Source organism: Somniosus microcephalus, chromosome 30 (assembly GCF_052327205.1).
Source record: "Somniosus microcephalus isolate GS21.2 chromosome 30, FLI_Smic_1.0, whole genome shotgun sequence".
In the NCBI taxonomy this organism is placed as follows: domain Eukaryota; kingdom Metazoa; phylum Chordata; class Chondrichthyes; order Squaliformes; family Somniosidae; genus Somniosus; species Somniosus microcephalus.
The window spans coordinates 26727097-26749874 of record NC_141016.1 but is presented as its reverse complement, the minus strand read 5'-3'; the positions used below and the strand labels follow the sequence as shown (position 1 = coordinate 26749874).

General features: G+C 49.5%; 1 protein-coding gene across 1 annotated transcript in view; it reads left to right on the top strand.

The window, feature by feature from the left end:
• The window catches only part of LOC147098038 (prominin-2-like), a 103782-nt gene that overhangs the window by 4028 nt on the left and 76976 nt on the right, over positions 1 to 22778 (top strand). Inside the window, exons 3-13 of the mRNA XM_085971251.1 lie at positions 750 to 805; positions 1756 to 1958; positions 4067 to 4187; positions 6587 to 6650; positions 9274 to 9363; positions 15576 to 15775; positions 16657 to 16731; positions 16815 to 16878; positions 17041 to 17194; positions 20286 to 20438; positions 22523 to 22646. Coding sequence (XP_085827377.1) covers positions 750 to 805; positions 1756 to 1958; positions 4067 to 4187; positions 6587 to 6650; positions 9274 to 9363; positions 15576 to 15775; positions 16657 to 16731; positions 16815 to 16878; positions 17041 to 17194; positions 20286 to 20438; positions 22523 to 22646 — 1304 coding nt within the window. The remainder of the gene's footprint in view (positions 1 to 749; positions 806 to 1755; positions 1959 to 4066; positions 4188 to 6586; positions 6651 to 9273; positions 9364 to 15575; positions 15776 to 16656; positions 16732 to 16814; positions 16879 to 17040; positions 17195 to 20285; positions 20439 to 22522; positions 22647 to 22778) is intronic.

Sequence of the window (22778 nt, the reverse complement as noted above, 5' to 3'; positions counted from 1 at the left end):
TAAATGGCTTACCCCTTATCTTTGGACTGTGACCCCTGGTTCTGGACTCCCCTGCCATTGGGAACATCCTTCCTGCATCTAGTCTGTCTCGTCCTGTTAGAATTTTATAAGTTTCAATGAGATCCCCTCTCATTCTCCTAAACTCCAGCGAATACAAGTTAGTTGCTGGTTGACTTCTTCTGGCTGTTGCTACCATTCTACAAGCATTTGGTGCTTTCTACGGTTCTTTAAAGTTGCTAAAGTCTGCAGGGAGTGGCGTGGCAGGTGCCGGAGGACTTCTTCCTGACTTCAAGGCTTTTGCACAAACCCACTTGCTGCCAGACCTTGGAATACAGCATTAATTGGAGAATTAGCAGAGGCCACGCAGAGCAGGACAAGGTGCTGGAAGAGGGAGGAGGAGGAGGGGGAGAAGGACTCTCAGCAGGAGGCCATATCCGCACCTCAGCAATCCTAGTAATCTGTTGCAAGCCCCTTTGAAAATGGTAATCCACAGTCGTGATGGCAGCAAGCTGACCTTGCATGACAGCAGTCTGACAGAAAATTTTAGTTTTTAAATTATTTTTACTGGGACTCCACTTCTACATTTCTCAGTAGGTCGGTTTGAAAAAGAAGTAATTGTATTTACATTGCTTTATCAATGCATCTCAGAATGTTTAACTTTTGGAGTAAGTGAACACAAGCTGAATCCTTACTGTGATTCGTGAAGATCTACATATTATTTTTACATTTCTGACCTGCTTTGTTCTCAGGTATTATTGAGGGGTCATTGAAGGATCCAAACTTTCTGACACAGAATTACCAGGAGGTGAGGATCTAGGAGTTTATGGTACTGAGTTAATGGTAATGTACTGAACTCGCCTGGCCCTGCTGTTTCCTCTGGTTTCCCTTTCCCTGGGATTTCCCTCTCGCTCAAGTCTCACCATCCTTTAGCCAGAGAGTCAGCTGTGGCTCAGTGGGTAGCTATCTCTGGCTCAGAAGGCTGTGGGTTCAAGTCCCACTCCAGAGACTTGAGCACACAATCTAGGCTGACACTCCAGTGCAGTTCTGAGGAAGTGCTGCACTGTCGGAGGTGCTGTCTTTCGGATGAAATGTTAAACCGAGGCCCCGTCTGCTCTTTCAGATGGATATAGAAGAGACAATGGCGCTATTGGAAGAAGAGCAGGGGGAGTTCTCCCCGGTGCCCTGGCCAATATTTATTCCTCAAACAACATCACTGGTAACTTATTGGATGCCGTGTTTCCCACATTACCACAGTGATGACACTCCAAAAATACTTCATTGGTTGTAAAGCACTTTGGGATGTCCTGTGGTCACGAAAGGCGCTATAGAAATGTGAGTCTTTCTTTCTTTAGTCTCCCTGTCCCTTGGCACTCTCTCTCTCCCTCAAGTCTCCCAGTTCCCCCTCTCCCTGGACTCTCCCTCTTGTTCATGTCCCTCTCTCTCCGCCCCCCCTCAGGTCTTCCTCACCCTCAGGTCTCAATCTCCTTCAGGTCTATCACTTTCTCTCTCTCCCTCTCCCAGACTGAAATAGCGCAGGGTGCAGTATTACATTGATTTGGTTAGGGTTAGGGTTAGGGTTAGTATTACGTTGATTGGACAGTGAGCACACATGCAGCCTCCCAATGAAAGAGTGGCTGCTTCAGTGTATCTGTGATTCTGTTATCAGCCCCAACGGGATTGCACTGAAAGTTTAACATGAAATGAAAAGGTTACTTTGTGTTTGTCCAGTGCCTCACTCTGCTTACTCTGTTCTAGGCGCTGCACTATGAAGCCGGCTACCTCGTCAGTTTCATTATTGGCGCGCTTTTCTTCCTCATCATGCCCCTGGTGGGACTGTTCTTCTGCTGCTGTCGATGCTGCAATAACTGTGGAGGACAAGTGAAGGAACGTACAGAGACCACTGACCGTCAGCGCCGCACACTCGCCATATTTCTTCTGATGACCACCATTATTATACTGTGAGTTTGTCAGAAAGGACATAAGAGGACTCAGGAAATTGAGGGGGATTGGTAGGCAGATTGGTGGATGGACGGATTGGTGAGTACGCAGATTGCTGAATAGGAGAGTTGTTTAGTTGGTGGATAGGCAGGTTTACGGGTGGACTAGTAGGTGCATCGGTGATTGATGGGTAGCTGGGTTGGTGAATTGGCAGGTTGGAGGTTGGCAGACAGGCACGGTAATGGGTAAGCGGCATGAAGAGTAGGTGTTTAAACAACTAGACAGGTGGGTAGGCTGGTTTGTCGGTTGATGAGTAAACAGTGGGAAGTTAGGTGAGTAGGTCGGTCGGTGGGTTGGTGGGTTAGTGAATAGGTGGGCTGGTGGGTTGGTGAGTTGGTGGGTTGGTGAGTTGGTAAGTTGGTGAGTTGGTGAGTTGGTGGGTTGGTGAGTTGGTGGGTTGGTGAGTTGGTGGGTTGGTGAGTCGGTGGGTTGGTGAATTGGTGAGTTGGTGAGTTGGTGAGTTGTTGGGTTGGTGGGTTGATGATTTGGTGAGTTGGTGAATTGGTGAGTTGGTGAATTGGTGAGTTGGTGAGTTGTTGGGTTGATGATTTGGTGAGTTGGTGAATGGTGAGTTGGTGAGTTGGTGAGTTGTTGGTTTGGTGGGTATGTTGGTTGGTGAGTTGTCGAGTTGGTGAGTTGGTGGGTTGGTGAGTTGGTGAGTTGGTGAGTTGGTGGGGTGGTGAGTTGGTGGGTTGGTGAGTTGGTAAGTTGGTGAGTTGGTGAGTTGGTGGGTTGGTGAGTTGGTGGGTTGGTGAGTTGGTGGGTTGGTGAGTCGGTGGGTTGGTGAATTGGTGAGTTGGTGAGTTGGTGAGTTGTTGGGTTGGTGGGTTGATGATTTGGTGAGTTGGTGAATTGGTGAGTTGGTGAATTGGTGAGTTGGTGAGTTGTTGGGTTGATGATTTGGTGAGTTGGTGAATGGTGAGTTGGTGAGTTGGTGAGTTGTTGGTTTGGTGGGTATGTTGGTTGGTGAGTTGTCGAGTTGGTGAGTTGGTGGGTTGGTGAGTTGGTGAGTTGGTGAGTTGGTGGGGTGGTGAGTTGGTGGGTTGGTGAGTTGGTGAGTTGGTGAGTTGGTTGGTTGGTGAGTTGGTGGGTTGGTGAGTTGGTGAGTTGGTTGGTTGGTGAGTTGGTGGGTTGGTTGGTTGGTGAGTTGGTGAGTTGGTGAGTTGGTGAGTTGGTGGGTTGGTGAGTTGGTGGGTTGGTGGGTTGGTGAGTTGGTGAGTTGGTGAGTTGGTTGGTTGGTGAGTTGGTGAGTTGGTGAGTTGGTGGGTTGGTGAGTTGGTGAGTTGGCGAGTTGGCGAGTTGGCGGGTTGGCGGGTTGGCGGGTTGGCGAGTTGGCGGGTTGGTGGGTTGGCAGGTTGGCGAGTTGGCGGGTTGGCGAGTTGGCGAGTTGGTGAGTTGGTGGGTTGGTGAGTTGGTGAGTTGGTGAGTTGGTGGATTGGTGAGTTGGTGGATTGGTGAGTTGGTGAGTTGGTGAGTTGGTGGGTTGGTGGGTTGGCGAGTTGGCGAGTTGGCGGATTGGTGAGTTGGTGAGTTGGTGAGTTGGTGGGTTGGTGGGTTGGTGAGTTGGTGAGTTGGTGAGTTGGTGGGTTGGTGGGTTGGTGAGTTGGTGAGTTGGTGAGTTGGTGGGTTGGTTGGTGAGTTGGTGAGTTGGTGAGTTGGTGAGTTGGTGGGTTGGTGAGTTGGTGAGTTGACGGCTAGCACTTTGGTGGGTAAGCAGGTACGTGGGTTGTGTGGGTAGGTTGATGGTGAAGCTGTTGGCTAGGCAGGCAGGCATCTGCGTGGGTGGGTGATTAAGCAGGTTGGTGGGTAGACGGACAGGTTTAGTCAGTTAGTGGTTAGATGGATCGGAATTGGATATGCGCGTTCAGTGCCAGAGTCCATGAGTATCACCTGGGCCAGTGAATGCAGGCTGTGTTGGATCATTCTGTGTGTGCACGAGTATCACATGGAAAACTCACTGCAGGCTAAGTCTGATCAGTGTGAGTGTGCACAGGCATCACGCTAGTGACAGAGGGCAGGATGTGCCTTGTTTCTGTCTCATTAATGTTTTCTGATCATTGATATTTAGGGCAGGAGTTGCTTGTGCGTTTACAGCCAATCAAAAGGTGACAGATGCAATGGAACCCAGTGTGACTGGAATTAATGCCACAATTTCAAATGCGATATCTCACATCAACAATATCTTGCAGGTGAGAGTTAATGGTGGCTTGATAATTACATAGAAATCACAACACGGAATTAGACCATTCAGCCCTGTTGGTGGTTAACCGCCACATGGGCAGCAATTCTAATTCCTCAACCACCTATCTAATCTACTCTGAAATATTGACCTGGTCTCTGCTTCAATCACTGACTCCCATAGCGCACTCCACAGCCTCGCAACCCCCTGTGTAAAAAGAATTATCCGGCTCACAGTCCGAAAACTCTTGCATTTAACCTTGTAGCTATGTCCTTTTTTTTCAGACCCCTCAATCACTGGAAACGGTCTGTTTCTACCTACATATAGAATCATGGAAATTTACGGCACAGAGGGAGGCCATTCGGCCCATCATGTCTGTGCTGGCCGAAAAAGAGCTATCCAGCCTCATCCCACTTTCCAGCTCTTAGTCCGTAGCCCTGTCGGTTACGGCACTTCAAGTGCTTATCCAAGTACTTTTTAAATGCGATGAGGGTTTCTGCCTCCACCACATAGAAACATAGAAACATAGAAGATAGGAGCAGGAGTAGGCCATTCGGCCCCTCGAGCCTGCTCCGCCATTCAATGAGATCATGGCTGATCATCCAAATTCAGTACCCTGTCCCTGCCTTCTCCCCATATCCCTTGATCCCTTTAGCCTTAAGAAATATATCTAACTCATTCTTGAATATACTTAATGAACTGGCCTCCACCGCCCTCTGTGGCAGAGAATTCCACAGGTTCACCACTCTCTGGGTGAAGAAATTCCTCCTCATTTCAGTCCTAAATGGCTTACCCCTTATCCTTAGAACAATGAGGTAATGGGGACGATATAGCACAGATTCACTGGATTTCAGGCAGTGAGTTCCAGACCCCCACCACCCCCTGGGTGATAGAAGTTCCTCTCAACTCCCCTCTAATCCTTCTACCAATTACTTTAAATCTCTGCCCCCTGGTTATTGACCTCTCTGCTAAGAGAAATAGATCCTTCCTACCCACTCTATCTAAGCCCCTCATAATTTTATACACCTCAATTAAATCTCCTCTCAGCCTCCTCTGTTACAAAGAAAACAACCCCAGTCTATCCAATCTTTCCTCATAGCTAAAATTCTCCAGTCCTGGCAACATCCTCGTAAATCTCCTCTCTCTTCCATCTATTCATCATTTTACACACCTCTAGTTAATCACCCCATAAACGCCTTTTATTTCCTGGTACCAGGCAGCATTCCAGTGAATCTGTGCTATATCGTCCCCATTACCTCAATATACTTCCTGTAGTGAGGAGCCCAAAACTGCACACAATGGCCCAGATATTCAGATCCCTACGGGTGAGTACGCGCTGTGCACCCACCCGTAGGGAGATCGGAAATGCCGGTTTCAGGCCTGCACAGCGCATGCGCTGATAACTGGCATTTCCGATCTGTCAAGAATGCTCTCGACAGATCGGATGCCTGCCCTGGAGAAGGGCCTCCGCGGGCGGATAGTTCCACTTTCTGAAGACCCTCCGCCCGCAGAAAACCCTTAGAATTATTACGCCTGGTAAGGCCTGCTTTTACCAGGATAAGAGTTGAAAAAAGTAAAAAAAACTTTTTTTTACTCATTTATCACTTAAAAATACTTTTAAAAAGGTAAGTTTATTTTTAGCCCCGTAAAAAACTTTAATTATTTCTTTCAAAAAATTACATTTTTGTTTAAAATATTTAATTTATTGTAATTTCAACTAATTTTAAAAAGGTGATGTTTTTTAAAAACGTATTTAAAGTTTTACTGTGTTTTTGGGGTGATCTCCATTCATATATTTGACAGGTCTCTCTGTCACGTGTATGAAGGGAGATTCCCTTCTCCTATTGGCTCCCCATGGCCCACGTGATCCCAGGGACGCTTGCGAACTGCCCGCGCCCCTGGAATACGTGGGCCCTGCGCACTTGGAGTTTGGAGAGGCCCAGGATCGGAAGTATACGCACCTCGGGAGCCCTCAGGTAAGTCCGTAGATTTTTCCAGATCGGAGGTCTCCGCACGCGGGAGGCCTCCGATCGAAAAATACAGCCCATTGTAACTGTGGTCTTACTAAGGTTTTATATAGATTCACCGTTGACATAATAAAACTCACTACGCACTTGGTTCGAGTATAAAGCAAGGCTTTAATCAACTTGTTTCAAAACATGGAGGTCTAGTTGTACTTCACTAGTTCCTGTCTTACAAAATGTCCCTGTACAAGCTGGGCCCACGCCCGAGTATTTATACTCCTTGGATAGCGCCACCAGCTGGCCGTCCAGTGTTATTTCATGAGTCGTTTCTTCATGATGATGAGATTTATAACAACCGTTACATCTGAACTTTAAAATATCAGACCTGGCACATTACTGCAGCTCTTGCTCATAATTTCCTTGACAACTTATTTTTTTATTTCAGGCTGTACCTAAAATTGTTGCACAGTTTTCAGTCCCAAAGAACAAGATATTTTCTGAACTTGATAGTAAGTATGAAATCATTTTAATACTATATAACCTGTAAAAACCACACATCATAGATAGCGTGACATTGCAGATAATCTGGGCTCTCGGGAATGTTTATCAGGAAACCTCTGAGGAAATTTGGAGTGTTGTTGCAGAGTTTTTAACCTCTAGACTTGACTATTCCAACGCATTCCTTACTGGCCTCCCACGTTCTACCCTACGTAAACTTGAGGTCATCCAAAACTCGGCTGCCCGTGTCCTAACTCGCACCAGGTCCCGTTCACCTATCACCCCTGTACATTGCCTCCCAGTTAAGCAACGCCTCGATTTCAAAATTATCATCCTTGTTTTCAAATCCCTCTATGGCCTCGCACCCCCCCCACCTCTAATCATCGACAGCCCCACAACCCCCCGAGATATATCAGCGCTCCTCTAATTCTGGCCTCTCGAGCATCCCTGATTTTAACCGTTCCACCACTGGTGGCCGTGCCCTCAGCTGCCTCGGCCCTAAGCTCTGGAATTCCCTCCCTAAACCTCTCCATCTCGCTACCTCTCTCACCTCCTTGAAGACCTCTTAAAACCTAGCTCTTTGACCAAGCTTTTGATCATCTGCCCTAATTTCTCCTTATGTGGCTCGGTATCAATTTTGTTTTATAACGCTCCTGTGAAGCGCCTTGGGACGTTTTAACACCTCGTTAAAGGGGCTATATAAATGCAAGTTGTTGTTGTTGTTGAGTGAGCTGTGGTTTAAGAACAAACATCCGATCCGTTCAAGGAGTGAAAAGTGTTTGTGTCAGTACTGAATCCATGGAACTGCGTCCAAGATACTTTTGTTACCTTAACTCAGTCCCTTGAATGCTGAACTTCAAATGGCAGTTGCCTGCTGAAGCAGGGTACTTGGAGCAGGGGTTAGTCCGCAGGACACCTGGGATTTGTCTGTCAGCTCCCCCAGTGCAATTTCTCCAAGTTGTTTCCGTTTTTTCTTCCTTACCTGAAGATGCTAACTCTTGCTTTGCCACGCTTTCACAGGCAGAGGACGCTGGCCCATTCCTGCCAAAGTGACCACTTCTCATGTCTTAACGTCAACAATAACAACAACAACTTGCACTTATGTAGCACCCTTAATGTGGCGTGTCAGTAAGATATTTAATTCCGGGGAGGGGTATCACAGCAGAACCTCATACTGTCCTTGTCTGATGCACACTCGCGAACACACACACACAAAGGGCAGGATTTTCAATGGGCCGTGGAGGCGGGATTGGAGGCATGTGGGGGGGTTAAAATCCCGAAATCGGGGGGCATGAACCCATCCCGCCCCCAACCTGCCTCCATGCCAGTTTCAAAGGAGGCGGGTACCCGACTCGCACTGGGACCCGCCTCCCCGAGGCGGGAAGGGGATTAGTGCCAATTAACTGCCTGTTAACAGGTAGTTAACAGGCAGTTTTTAGCCTAATCCCTATTTTCATTCTTGAAGTGTGGGATTCCCAACGGCTCCAAACCACGCCAAGTTAGCGAGGCGGGCCGTCGGGCTGAAGGGCTTGGAGGGGTCGAGATGTCCAGTGTTCAGGTGAGTGATGGGTGCATGAGTGCAGAGGTAAGTGTGTTTGCTGTGTTTAAAGTGTTTAAAGAAGTTTTACTTACCTTTACAGCCTTCCTTCCTTCAGGTCTCGGGAGTCCCTCATCTCACCGGCACAGAAAGCAGAATGGCCGCGATCTGTCAAAAATTGCAGCATTCAGCTTTCTGTTCCGGGGAGATCTCTAAATCATCCTGAGAGGAAGGAATTAACTTGGAGTACAGATTGTCAGTGTTTGACAGCTTCAAACAGCTGTGAAACGCTGATATTTCATCTGTCAAAAGGTCTTGACATGAAATATCAATCTGTGACATCACCTGTTGCCAGGTGGCCCTTAATTGGCCTGCTGGGCCCGCTGGGCGGGCTCAACAAGGTCAATCAAGTCTAAATCGCGTGGGTTGGCCACAACTCGATGGAGGCGGGACTACAACCCCGAAAGTTGTAGTCCCGCCTCCTACCCGCCTCCTCAATGAAAATCCAGCCCGTACTCTCCAACAAGAGGCAGTGAATACGTGAAATAACAACAGAAAATGCTGGAAAAACTCAGCAGGCCAGGGCAGCATCCGTGGAGAGAGAAACAGAGTTAACGTTTCAGGTCGAAGACCCTTCGTCAGAACTAGAAAAAAGCAGGAAAGAGAATAGATTTTAAAGCAGGTTTAGGGGCTGGGAAAAGGGGGAGGGGATGAAAGAACAAAAGGGAAGGTCAGCGATAGGATAGAAAGCAGGAGAGATAAAGAGATATTGAAGGCCAGAGGAGGTGGTGATGGGACAGGTAAAGGAACAAAGGATGGCTCTAGATGACGTGTGAATGGCGCTGGCGGAATGATGCCATGTGGGAGGGAAGGAAAAAGGCCAGAGGAAAGTGTGGATTAGAAATCCACCAGCGTTTTCTGTTGTTATTTCGGATTTCCAGCATCCGCAGTATTTTGCTATCGCAGTGAATAAGTGAACCAGAGCAGAAACCTGGTTGATTTTTTTCCCCCCTCTCATCCACAGATATTTGCGTCCAACCGTGGCTGCTTTCCCTCGGCTCTACGTCTAACTGTTGTTTCTGACTGATTTAATGCAGGCATTGGTGGAACGCTTGGGCTTAGGATCAAGGGTGCCCTGGACCCAATAGTTTATCCTGTGCTGATGACGCTCTCTGCAAGAACACAAGGTAAATCATAATATCTGATTCGTTTGTGATGTCCATTTACAACCTCGCCACATTCACATCTTCCAAGGCCACAAATCATCATTAAACAATCCGGCTGCATGATGCCGAGACTCTTATTGAGATCCAGGTTGTGCATCTGACACCGTGCAGTTGTTCCTTCCAGCATCCCAAGATGACTTTTCTGCTTGTACAAGATACCACTTCAAGGGTACATTCCCGCCCTGGTCAAGCACAGATGCCAAAGGCCCATCTCCTCTGATTTGGCCAAGTATCTATTGGCTAACAGGTGCTCCAACCATTCCTCTGGAATCTTCCCTTGTCCTCCAGCTCTCTGAGGGTCAGGAGGTTCTGCAATCATATTGTTGATGTTAAATGAGGCTCGTGCATGCCTCCGCCAGTCGGAAAAACACCAGGTAGCTTCGCCTCCGCCCCACATTTTCCGCCCCCTTCTAACCCGTCACCAGAGCATGGGAGTGGAATAATACCTCTATAAAGTGCGAAGTGCCATAGATAAGGAGATTCTTGAATCTTACTTCAAGGTTAGTCGGACCAGTAGAACAAGCCACCTGGTGAAAAGTAAATTTGAAACAGATCTTGTGGGAAAATAATGGCCTCCCGCTTTCTTGACAGATCGGAAATGTCAGTTTTCAGCGCGCATGCCTGAAACCGGCATTTCCGATGTCCCTACGGGTGGGTGCACAGCGCGTACACACCCGTAGGGATCGGAATATCTGGGCCAATGTCTTTAGCGAAAGAAAAGGAAATGTTTAAAATGATGTACCAGGTGATGGAAATAGCCACACGGGGTGTTCGAGATGTAGCTGGATGCTAGGCAGCATTAGCTAAAACATATGAGGGACAAACTACCTGGGTCGAATCACCTTTTCTTGTCCATTGCCTCTTTATGTTATATGAGCTGTGGGTTGCTGCCTCCAGAGATAACTGTACCCGTGTGCCCGCCGAAAGTTCCAAAGCAAACAGCTACTCGAGCTGCTCTTGTGCTGATCTTGGGCTGGTCCTGTGCTGGTCTTGGGCTGGCCTTGGGCTCTTGGGCTGGTCTTAGGCTGGTCTTGGGCTCTTGGGCTGGTCTTGGGCTGGTCTTGGGCTGGTCTTGGGCTGGTCTTGGGCTGGTATTGGGCTGGTCTTGGGCTGGCCTTGGGCTGATCTTGGGCTGCTCTTGGGCTGCTCTTGGGCTGGTCTTGTGCTGGTCTTGGGCTGCTCTTGGGCTGCTCTTGGGCTGGTCTTGGGCTGGTCTTGGGCTCTTGGGCTGATCTTGGGCTGCTCTTGGGCTGGTCTTGTGCTGATCTTGGGCTGCTCTTGGGCTGGTCTTGGGCTGGTCTTGTGCTGATCTTGGGCTGGTCTTGGGCTGGTCTTGGGCTGGTCTTGGGCTGATCTTGGGCTGCTCTTGGGCTGCTCTTGGGCTGGTCTTGTGCTGGTCTTGGGCTGGTCTTGGGCTGGTCTTGGGCTGGTCTTGGGCTGGTCTTGGGCTGATCTTGGACTGGTCTTGGGCTGGCCTTGGGCTGGTCTTGGGCTGATCTTGGGCTGGTCTTGGGCTGGTCTTGGGCTGGTCTTGGGCTGGTCTTGTGTTGATCTTGGGCTGGTGTTGGGCTGGTCTTGGGCTGGTCTTGGGCTGGCCTTGGGCTGGTCTTGGGCTGGTCTTGGGCTGGCCTTGGGCTGGTCTTGTGCTGATCTTGGGCTGGTCTTGGGCTGGTCTTGGGCTGATCTTGGGCTGGTCTTGGGCTGATCTTGGGCTGGTCTTGGGCTGGTCTTGGGCTGGTCTTGGGCTGGTCTTAGGCTGGTATTGGGCTGATCTTGGGCTGGTCTTGGGCTGATCTTGGGCTGGTCTTGGGCTGGTCTTGGGCTCTTGGGCTGGTCATGGGCTGGTCTTGGGTTGATCCTGGGCTGGTCTTGGGCTGGTCTTGGGCTGGTCTTGGGCTGGTCTTGTGCTGATCTTGGGCTGGTCTTGGGCTCTTGGGCTGGTCTTAGGCTGGTCTTGGGCTGATCTTGTGCTGATCTTGGGCAGGTCTTGGGCTGGTCTTGGGCTGGTCTTGGGCTGGTCTTGGGCTGGTCTTGGGCTGATCTTGGGCTGGTCTTGGGCTGGTCTTGGGCTCTTGGGCTGGTCATGGGCTGGTCTTGGGTTGATCCTGGGCTGGTCTTGGGCTGGTCTTGGGCTGGTCTTGGGCTGGTCTTGTGCTGATCTTGGGCTGGTCTTGGGCTGGTCTTGGGCTGGTCTTGGGCTGATCTTGGGCTGGTCTTGGGCTGGTCTTGGGCTCTTGGGCTGGTCTTGGACTGGTCTTGGGCTGGTCATGGGCTGGTCTTGGGTTGATCCTGGGCTGGTCTTGGGCTGATCTTGGGCTGGTCTTGGGCTGGTCTTGTGCTGATCTTGGGCTGGTCTTGGGCTGGTCTTGGGCTGATCTTGGGCTGGTCTTGGGCTGGTCTTGGGCTGGTCTTGGGCTCTTGGGCTGGTCTTAGGCTGGTCTTGGGCTGATCTTGGGCTGGTCTTGGGCTGGTCTTGGGCTGGTCTTGTGCTGATCTTGGGCAGGTCTTGGGCTGGTCTTGGGCTGGTCTTGGGCTGGTCTTAGGCTGGTATTGGGCTGATCTTGGGCTGGTCTTGGGCTGGTCTTGTGCTGATCTTGGGCTGGTCTTGGGCTGGTCTAAGGCTGGTCTTGGGCTCTTGGGCAGGTCTTGGGCAGGTCTTGGGTTGGTCATGGGCTGGTCTTGGGCTGGTCTTGTGCTGATCTTGGGCTGGTCTTGGGCTGGTCTAAGGCTGGTCTTGGGCTCTTGGGCAGGTCTTGGGCTGGTCATGGGCTGGTCTTGGGCTGGTCTTGTGCTGATCTTGGGCTGGTCTTGGGCTCTTGGGCTGGTCTTGGGCTGGTCATGGGCTGGTCTTGGGTTGATCCTGGGCTGGTCTTGGGCTGGTCTTGGGCTCTTGGGCAGGTCTTGGGCTGGTCTTGGGCTGGTCTTGTGCTGGTCGTGGGCTGGTCTTGGGCTCTTGGGCAGGTCTTGGGCTGGCCTTGGGTTGATCCTGGGCTGGCCTTGGGCTGGTCTTGGGCTCTTGGGCAGGTCTTGGGCTGGTCTTGGGCTGGTCATGGGCTGGTCTTGGGTTGATCCTGGGCAGGTCTTGGGCTGGTCTTCGGCTCTTGGGCAGGTCTTGGGCTGGTCTTGGGCTGGTCATGGGCTGGTCTTGGGTTGATCCTGGGCTGGTCTTGGGCTGGTCTTGGGCTCTTGGGCAGGTCTTGGGCTGGTCTTGGGCTGGTCTTGGGCTCTTGGGTTGGTCTTGGGCTGCTCTTGGGCTGGTCATGGGCTGGTCTTGGGTTGATCCTGGGCTGGTCTTGGGCTGGTCTTGGGCTGGTCTTGGGCTGATCTTGGGCTGTCTTGTGCTGGTCTTGTGCTGGTATTGGACTGGCCTTGTGCTGGTATTGGGCTGGCCTTGGGCTGGTATTGGGCTGATCTTGGGCTGGTCTTGTGCTGGTCTTGTGCTGGTCTTGGGCTGGTCTTGGGCTGGTCTTGTGCTGGTCTTATGCTGGTCTTGTGCTGGTCTTGGGCTGGTCTTGGGCTGGCCTTGGGTTACCAACTCCTCCAGTGCAACTCCTGTGCAGCTGGCAATGTTGTATTATTGAGACCAGCCACCTGGAAGACCTGTAGTTTTTTTTTAATCTTGGTTTTTCTGACTCCCTTGAATCTTCCCAAAGCCAATGAATCATCTGCTGCAAAGGCAGCACCATGTATTGCTGGTCGCATTGCGATGCAGCATCACGCATGCAGGAGCCCTGCTATACATTCTGTAGCGATGTGGACTGGCCAAAATACCTGCGCATGCAGGGAAAGGCTGACCTGTGCCAAGCAGGCAGTCTATTGCAAGACTGGCTGCCCGTTAGAAAGGCCACAGTTAGCTCGCTCTCCCCAGACCCAGGCTGCAATATAGAAACGAGTATCATGTGACCGAAACCCGGTATATGAGAGGCGTATGAAATGATGACACTTTGCACTTTGACCCTTGCTCGCTGAGGGCAAGTATCAGAAATTGGGGTACGCAGCTGAAAACTTGATCCATAGCAACGGTACAGTGTAGTAAGTTCACTTGATTGAATCCCGGGGTAAGAGGGTTGCCCTATGAGGAGAGATTGTGTAGATTGGGCCCATATTCTCTGGAGTTTAGAAGAATGAGAGGTGATCTCATTGAAACATACAAGATACTGAGGGGGATTGACAGTGTAGATGCTGAGAGGTTGTTTCCCCTGGCTGGAGAGTCTAGAACTAGGGGGCAAAGTCTCAGGATAAGGGGTCGGCCATTTAAGACCGAGATGAGGAGGAATTTCTTCACTCAGAGGGTTGTGAATCTTTGGAATTCTCTGCCCCAGAGGGCTGTGAATGCTGAGTCTTTGAGAATATTCAAGGCTGAGATCGATAGATTTTTGGACTCTAGGGGAATCAAGGGATATGGGGATCGGGCGGGAAAGTGGAGTTGAGGTCGAAGGTCAGCCATGATCTTATTGAATGGCGGAGCAGGCTCGAGGGGCCGTATGGCCTACTCCTGCTCCTAATTCTTATGTTCTTATGTACGCCACTGTTATGGCGCAGAAATTACGGCGTAAGTGATTTCCGCCATTGCGTGCGCAATACCGTGATTGGCTGGGACTTTTGTGCAGCTCCACAGAAACCCTCGCTGACAAAAGTTGAGCAGTTAATTATCATCGTTACAGAACAGCACCGAAGGGCTCAGAATCAGGAAAGTCTTCAGTCACTCAGCAGGTTGCCCGAGAGTAACATAATCGTTACTGACTTGTTCTAGGAACATCATTGAAATCGTAAACCTCAGTTAAGTATTAAATAAAGTGTTTTGACAGCCAGGCGTGATCTGATTTCTCCCACCCTTACCCCCGGCCCACGAGGGATATTATTTTTATAATAATATTTATTCAGCTCATGGATTGCAACCGGTAATGAAATATGGCAAGGGATCGCACGCAGTTCAGGAGACGACCCTATGCATTCTTTAACGGCGGTTTATCTGTTTATACTGTTTCAGTACAAACTCTTCGATCAAATTCAACCTGAGCTGGACATTCTGTCCGTACAGACATGATCAGATCGGAGCCATTGCCTCCCAAACGCGTCCCTGTTAAGTAATCTGTTGCTGCGTTGTGTGTCAGGCTCCGGTACTTGGGGTGTGTTACAGACACTGGCCGCGCTGTTCCCGATCCACCGTTACGCTCGCCGTGGCGGAGTCTAATTATTTCGCCGGCAAACTGCTGCTGCAGGATGGGGGATCAGGACAGTTTAATGTTTGGCGTGAGTCGCCAATATATCGCCGCTCCAGCGCATTCCGGGCAGTTGCGTATTCGGCAGATAACCCGCAGACTTACCGGCTCTTTCTAATCAAACTATTCCAACGTACTCCTCGCCAGCCTCCCACATTCTAGCCTACATTAACTTGAGGTCATCCAAAACTCTGCTGCCCGTGTCCTAACTCACACCAAGTCCCATTCACCCATCACCCCTGTGCTCGTTGACCTACATTGGCTCCCGGTTAAGCAACGGAGCGATTTAAAAATCTCCTCCTTGTTTACAAAACCCTCCATGGCCTCTGACATAAGAAAACTACTAGGCACTTGGTCTAAGCGTTAAACAAAGCTTTAATCAACTGTTTTACAACATGGAGGTCTAGTTGTGTCCTTCACTAGTTCCTGTTAAGAATGTCCTGCGCAAGCTGGGCCCATGCCCGAGTATTTATACTGTCCCTGGACAGCGCCACCCATAGGCCGCTCAGTATTATTTCATAAGTCTTTCTTTCATGAATGACTGATTCATGTCAACCTCGCCCCTTCCTATCTCTGTAATTTCCTCCAGCCGCACAACCCCCCCCCCCACCCCGAGATATCCGCGCTCCTCAAATTCTGCCCTCTTGAGCATCCCTGATTATAATCGCTCCACCATTGGTGGTCGTACCTTCTGTTGCCTGGGCCCTAAGCTCTGGAATTTCTTTCTGCATCGCAGACTCTCTTATCCTTTAAGACGCTCCTTAAAACTTACCTCTTTGACCAAGCTTTTGGTCACCTGCCCTAATTTGTCCTTACGTGGCTCGGTGTCAAATTTTGTTTGGTAACGCTCCTGTGAAGCACCTTGGGATGTTTTACTACGGTAAAGGCGCTATATAAATGCAAGTTGTTGTTGTTGTTGTTGATGGAGTTGCATTGCTTGTTTAACTTCAGAACTCAGCAATGTAAAAGTCCACCTGACGACCATCAACTCCACCCAACAATCTGTGCTGGAGAAACAGCGCCAGTTGCAAAGCGAGCTGACGAGCCTGAAGCTTGATATCAGTGCCACGCTGAACAGTCCATTATGTGACAAGTGTAACCCAGCCATGACAACAGTTAATAACCTGGATCTGAATGTTCAATTCAGTGAGGTAAGAAAAGCGCCACAAGGCCTTCGATATCTCCTTTCCAAGTTTCACATAGAATGCACAGCACAGAAACAGGCCATTCGGCCCAACTGGTCTACTTATCTAGCTTCCCCTTAAATGCATCTTTGCTATTCTCCTCCCTGTGGTAGCGAGCTCCACATTCTCACCACTCTCTGGGTAAAGAAGTTTCTCCTGAATTCCCTATTGGATTTATTAGTGACTGGCGTAATAAAACTCACTACACACTTGGTTTGAGTATAAAGCAAGGCTTTAATCAACTTGTTTCAGAACATGGAGGTCTAGTTGTACTTCACTAGCTCCTTGTCTTACAAAATGTCCCTGGCAAGCTGGGGCCCACGCCCGAGTATTTATACTCCTTGGACGGCGCCACCAGCTGGCTGTCCAGCATTATTTCATAAGTAGTTTCTTGATGATGAGATTTATAACAGTGACTATCTTATATTTATAGCTCCTAGTTTTGGACTCCTCCACAAGAGGAAACACTTCTCTACGTCTACCCTATCAAAGCCCTTTTCATAATTTTCAAGACCTCTATCAGGTCCTTCTTTGCTCTTCAACCCTCAAACTGCACCTCTCTCTGTATCTCACCCCTCTACCGTTACCTCTCAAATTGCCTCAATACTTTGAGCCCTCTGTCTTTGCCCCCTAAACGGCACACATCTCTGCCTTCACTTTTCAAACTAGGCCGATCCCCGCTCTTCACCCTGGTGAACCTCATTCTCTGCCTGATGTGCTCTGTTATTGAGACTGACGTACCGATTGGCTGGCTCTGGTACAGGAGCGGTGATTGATTTGACACTAGTTAAACATGGTTGTTTTTGATTTGTTTATCTCCACCAGTAACCTGTCTCCGTTCTCTCTAGTCTGATGAAATTCGGACGGCGTTGAACAAACTCACGAGCTTCTCTCCAGCAACACTGAATAATTCCCTGGAACAGGTAACTCGTCCACTCTTTGGATTATTTGGATCCTGCACGTGTGAGTCACTGTCAAACTGCCAACGTGCTTTCTCTCTCCCCAGGGCTACCGTTTGTTTAATGAAATTCCTGGCAGGGTGACCAATCAAACCTCGCAGATTATCACAGGTGGGTGTGTCTGGGGGGAGGGGAGGAGGGTAGAAGCCTTTAATTGGGCAGCCTGTTTGCTTAGTACTAGGAAATGTACTGGTCCTTCACTGCTTCCAAGCCTCGTCTGCCAGTTCCTTTCATTTTCCTGAGTTAGTGTCCTATTTGTGTTGGTTTTTGCAGACATCAAGAAAACTATAGAGAACATTGAAGGAGACCTCTCCACTACCATTGAGAAGGCCCAATTTCCGGATTCCCTCCAATCCCTGCCTGAGACTCTCAATTCTGAGCAGGTGATGAAAGTCTCAAATGAGTTGAAGCGATATGACAACTACAGGTATGCAAACACAATCATTGCATTCGTACAGGAAGGTGATACCTTTCTGTGCTGTATTTCTCCCCTAATTGTCTCCCCTCATTTCCCGAAGATACTGACTTTTGACAAGAGGAACAAGAGGAGGCCATTCAGCTCCTTGAGTATGTTCCGCCATTCAATTAGATCTTGAGTGATCTGTACCTTAACTACATCTACCTGCCTTGGGTCTGAAACCTTTAATGACCTCGCCTAGCAAAAATCTATCAGGCTCAGTTTTGAAATTCTCAATTGACCCCCAGCCCCAACAGCTTTTTTGGGGGGAGAGAGTTCCAGATTTCCACTGCCCTTTGTGTGAAGAAGTGCTTCCTGACATCACCCCTGAACGGCCTAGCTCTAGTTTTAAGGTTACGCCCCCTTGTTCTGGACTCCCCCCACCAGAATACAGGAAACTCTCGTTTAAACGGCACCTAAATATCCGGAATTCTCTATTAACCGGCAAAATTCATACTCCGAAAACAGCTCCTCAATAACTGCCAATGTTGCCGAGTCCGAGTCCGAGCCTCCCGCGGTGGCCGAGTCAGTCAGTGGGGGTAGTTCTCCAAACTGCTACTACTCGGCTTCTTGGCGCTGTCGGAAGTCCGAACACCTCAATAACAGGAGTCTGACTCTCCCGCGCTGTAGGTGAGTACCCAATTACTGTATACTGCACATTTCTTGATTAAAATTTTTTTTTTTGTTAAAAATAGCCTCGGTAGATAACCCTCTCCGTCATCCGGAATTTTTAATCATCCCGGTCCCATCGGTGCCGGATACCAAAGAGTTTCCTGTAAATAGTTATTCTCCATCTACCCTATTAAATCTTTAAATCATCTTAAACACCTCAATTAGATCACCCCCTAATCTGCTATACTCGAGGGAATACAAGCCTAATTATGCAACCTGTCCTCATAATTTAACCCTTTTAGTCCCGGTATCATTCTGGTGAATCTACGCTGCACTCCCTCCAAGGCCAGTACATCCTTCCTGAGGTGTGGTGCCCAGAACCTTTGCTGGGGTATGGATCCACGGGCACTTTCAAGCCCCTGATAACTCCCCAAGTGGCCATCCAGCTTCTGTGAGTTGAGTCAGTGACCGTTGATAGGATATTTGACTGTGGGGGCCATCACAGTTAGTCTAACCCTGTGATTATTCCTGTCCAAATGCAGGTGTTCCTGATTTATTGCACTAATGCCGATTGCTAAAAGTATATTCCTGATACGTGCACTCCCAGATCGCAAGTGGGATGGGACAGGGAGATGTCCTCTGACTAGTTCCATTTATTGAGGGTAGTGGCTACCCAGTCACACAAGTACTGAGTGCAGGAATTTCTTGAAAGGAGAGTCTTATGTCAATGCCCACAGGTGTTGAAGGCAAGGAAACCATAATAAAGGCCATTGAACCCACTGACAGTAGCAGTTTGATTAGACTGGTCCCTGGGGTGCGAGGGTTGTCCTATGAGGAGAGATTGAGTAGATCGGGCCTATACTCTCTGGAGTTTAGAAGAATGAGAGGTGATCTCATTGAAATCATATAAGATTCTGAGGGGGATTGACAGGGTAGATGCTGAGAGGTTGTTTCCCCCTGGCTGGAGAGCCTAGAACTAGGGGGCATAGTCTCAGGATAAGGGGTTGGCCATTTAAGACTGAGATGAGGAGGAATTTCTTCACTCAGAGGGTTGTGAATCTTTGGAATTCTCTACCCCAAAGGGCTGTGAATGCTGAGTCTTTGAGTATATTGAAGGCTGAGATCGATAGATTTCTGGACTCTAGGGGAATCAAGGGATGTGGAGATCGGGCGGGAAAGTGGAGTTGAGGTCGATGATCAGCCATGATCTCATTGAATGGCTGAGCAGGCTCGAGGGGCCGAATGGCCTGCTCCTGCTCCTATTTCTGATGTTCTTATGTGACACCATGAATGTGAGAAACTCGAGCAGTGTTCAGGAGCCTTGCGATAGAACCTGGATGTGGATAGTTTACAGGGTTTTACAGTTTGGGCTGCTCTCCCAGTAATCTCAGCACAGGCTCACTCCAAAGCCGTGATGTAGGGTGAAAAAAAAAGTCCGATGTCCCACTCCTCGAAGCTCCGGAAGAACACTTCGCAAAGCTGCGCATTCCCAGGCTGCGATTCTCCGTCCATCGGTTTGAGTGGATGGGAAATTGGAGAGGAGTGTGGGGATGTGCAATGTAGCGATTATGAGCTCTTGACACATGCTGAAGCACGGCACCTCAGAATTCTACCCCCTATGTGTCCTCCGCCACAGTGGCAACTTTGCGAGAGTAATAACGTGGTCCAAGGGGAGGGTCACAGAATCATAGAAACATAGAAGATAGGAGCAGGAGTAGGCCATTCGCCCCCTCGAGCCTGCTCTGCCATTTAATGAGATCATGGCTGATCATCCAAATTCAGTACCCTGTCCCTGCTTTCTCCCCATATCCCTTGATCCCTTTAGCCTTAAGAAATATATCCAACTCCTTCTTGAATATATTTAATAAGTTGGCCTCAACTGCCTTCTGTGGTAGAGAATTCCACAGTTTCACCACTCTCTGGGTGAAGAAATTCCTCCTTATCTCTGTCCTAAATGGCTTACCCCTTACCCTTAAGACTGTGACCCCTGGTTTTGAACTCCCCCGCCATCGGGAACATCCTTCCTGCATCTAGTCTGTCCAGTCCTGTCAGAATTTTATAAGTTTCAATGAGATCCCCTCTCATTCTTCTAAACTCCAGCGAGTACAAGCCCAATCGACCCAATCTCTCCTCATACAGGGTACTAAATTTGGATGATCAGCCATGATCTTATTAAATGGCGGAGCAGGCTTGAGGGGCCGAATGGCCTACTCCTGCTCCTATCTTCTATGTTTCTATGTAACCAACAGCACTTAAAAAAAAAAAACCCAGATAATTTGGTCATTTATCTCATTGTTATCTGTGGGAGCTTGCTGTGCACAAATTGGCATTTCCTACATTACAACAATGACCACACTTCAGAAAGTACTTCATCGGCTGTAAAGGGCTTTGGGACGCCCTGAGGTGGTGAAAGGCGCTATAGAAATGCAAGTTCTTTCTTTTATTGCAGGTGGATAGTGGGAATTGTCCTGTGCTGCATCATTCTCTTAATCATCGCGTGCAACGTGCTGGGACTCGGGTTGGGCAGTGCAGGAATCGCGATGAGAGACGATCCCTACAGCGCCACTGGATGCTCCAAATCCGGAGCCAACTTTCTGATGGCGTAAGGCAGCTGCGTTTGTCTCGGGGATGTTAACGGTGTTTAACAACACACTGAAGGTCGGAGTGCAGTTTCAGTGTCAGCGCGCCTGTGTGTATCAGGAGTTCCAGCAATAGGAAGGAGCACGCGTGTATCTATTGACAGTTTTTAATATCAGCGAGGAGTGTGGACGCTGACAGTTTCAGTATCAGTGGGTGCGCACCTGTGCGTATAGACAGTTTCCATATCAGTAAGGTGTGTGATATATTAACTGTTTCAGTAAAAGTAAGGATTGTAGTTCAACAGTTTCTGGATCATCAGGGAATATGCTTGTAGGTATTGACGGTTTTAGTAAGAATGAGGAGTGCGCATTTATGCATTGACAATATCAGCGAGGAGTGTATCAACTCAGTGTGCCTGTATGTGTTGTAGAGTGTGCCTGTATGTTTTTTTTTATTTGTTTATGGGATGTGGGCGTCGCTAGCAAGGCCAGCATTTATTGCCCATCCCTAATTGCCCTGGTGAAAGTGGTTGTGAGCCGCCTTCTTGAACTGCTGCAGCCTGTGTGGTGAAGGTACTTCCCACAGTGCTGTTAGCCAGGATTTTGACCCAGCGACGGTGAAGGATCAGCGATATATTTCCAAGTCAGGATGGTGTGTGACTTGGAGGGGAACTTGGAGGTGGTGGTGTTCCCGTGCGCCTCCTGCCCTTGTCCTTCTAGGTGGAAGAGGTCGCAGGTTTGGGAGGTGCTGCCAAAGAAGCCTTGGCGAGTTGCTGCAGTGCATCTTGTAGATGGTACACACTGCAGCCACGGTACGCTGATGGTGGAGGGAGTGAATGTTTAAGGTGGTGGATGGGGTGCCAATCAATGCGTTGCGGAGTTCGCCTGTATGCGTTGCGGAGTTCGCATGTATGTGTCGCGGAGTTCGCATGTATGTGTCGTGGAGTTCACCTGTATGTGTCGCGGAGTGCACCTGGGTGTGTTGCGGAGCGTGCCTCTGTGTGTTGCAAAGTTTGCCTGTATGTGTCGCAGAGTTTGCCTGTATGTGTCGTGGAGTTTGCCTGTATGTGTCGCAGAGTTTGCCTGTATGTGTCGTGGAGTTTTCCTGTATGTGTCGCGGAGTTCGCCTGTATGTGCCGTGGAGTTTGCCTGTATGTGTCGCGGAGCTCACCTGTATGTGTCGCGGAGTTCACCTGTATGTGCCGCGGAGTTTGCCTGTATGTGTCGCGGAGCTCGCCTGTATGTGTCGCAGAGTTTTCCTGTATGTGTCGCAGAGTTTTCCTGTATGTGTCGCGGAGTTCACCTGTATGTGTCGCGGAGCTCGCCTGTATGTGTCGCAGAGTTCGCCTGTATGTGTCGTGGAGTTTGCCTGTATGTGTCGCGGAGCTTTCCTGTATGTGTCGCAGAGTTTTCCTGTATGTGTCGCGGAGTTCGCCTGTATGTGCCGCGGAGTTTGCCTGTATGTGTCGCGGAGTTTGCCTGTATGTGTCGCGGAGCTCGCCTGTATGTGTCGCAGAGTTTTCCTGTATGTGTCGCAGAGTTTTCCTGTATGTGTCGCGGAGTTCACCTGTATGTGTCGCGGAGCTCGCCTGTATGTGTCGCAGAGTTCGCCTGTATGTGTCGTGGAGTTTGCCTGTATGTGTCGCGGAGCTTTCCTGTATGTGTCGCAGAGTTTTCCTGTATGTGTCGCGGAGTTCGCCTGTATGTGCCGCGGAGTTTGCCTGTATGTGTCGCGGAGCTCACCTGTATGTGTCGCGGAGTTCACCTGTATGTGTCGCGGAGTTCGCCTGTATGCGTCGCGGAGTTCACCTGTATGCGTCGCGGAGTTTGCCTGTATGTGTCGCGGAGCTCGCCTGTATGTGTCGCGGAGTTCACCTGTATGTGTCGTGGAGTTTTCCTGTATGTGCCGCGGAGTTCGCCTGTATGTGTTGCGGAGTTCGCCTGTATGTGCCACGGAGTTCGCCTGTATGTGCCGCGGAGTTCACCTGTATGTGTTGCGGAGTTCACCTGTATGTGCCGCGGAGTTCGCCTGTATGTGTCGTGGAGTTCGCCTGTATGTGTTGACAGTTTTACTGTCTCTGCTCTTACCTGTTCTCTTCTATTACAGGGGCGTTGGGTTCAGCTTTATCTTCTCCTGGCTGCTCATTCTCCTGGTGTTTGTCACGTTTATTGTGGGAGGAAATGTTCGGACGCTTCTCTGTAAACCTTGGGAAAGCGGAGAAATCTACCAGGTGCGTGTGAGGCCTTCACAGCTACTCTTGATTTTCTGAGGGCCTAATCGGGGAGCCACAAGACCATAATAATGAATGAAGAGCCTCTCAGCCATTCAGGCATTTCATCCGCATCCAGTTCACATCTCCCTC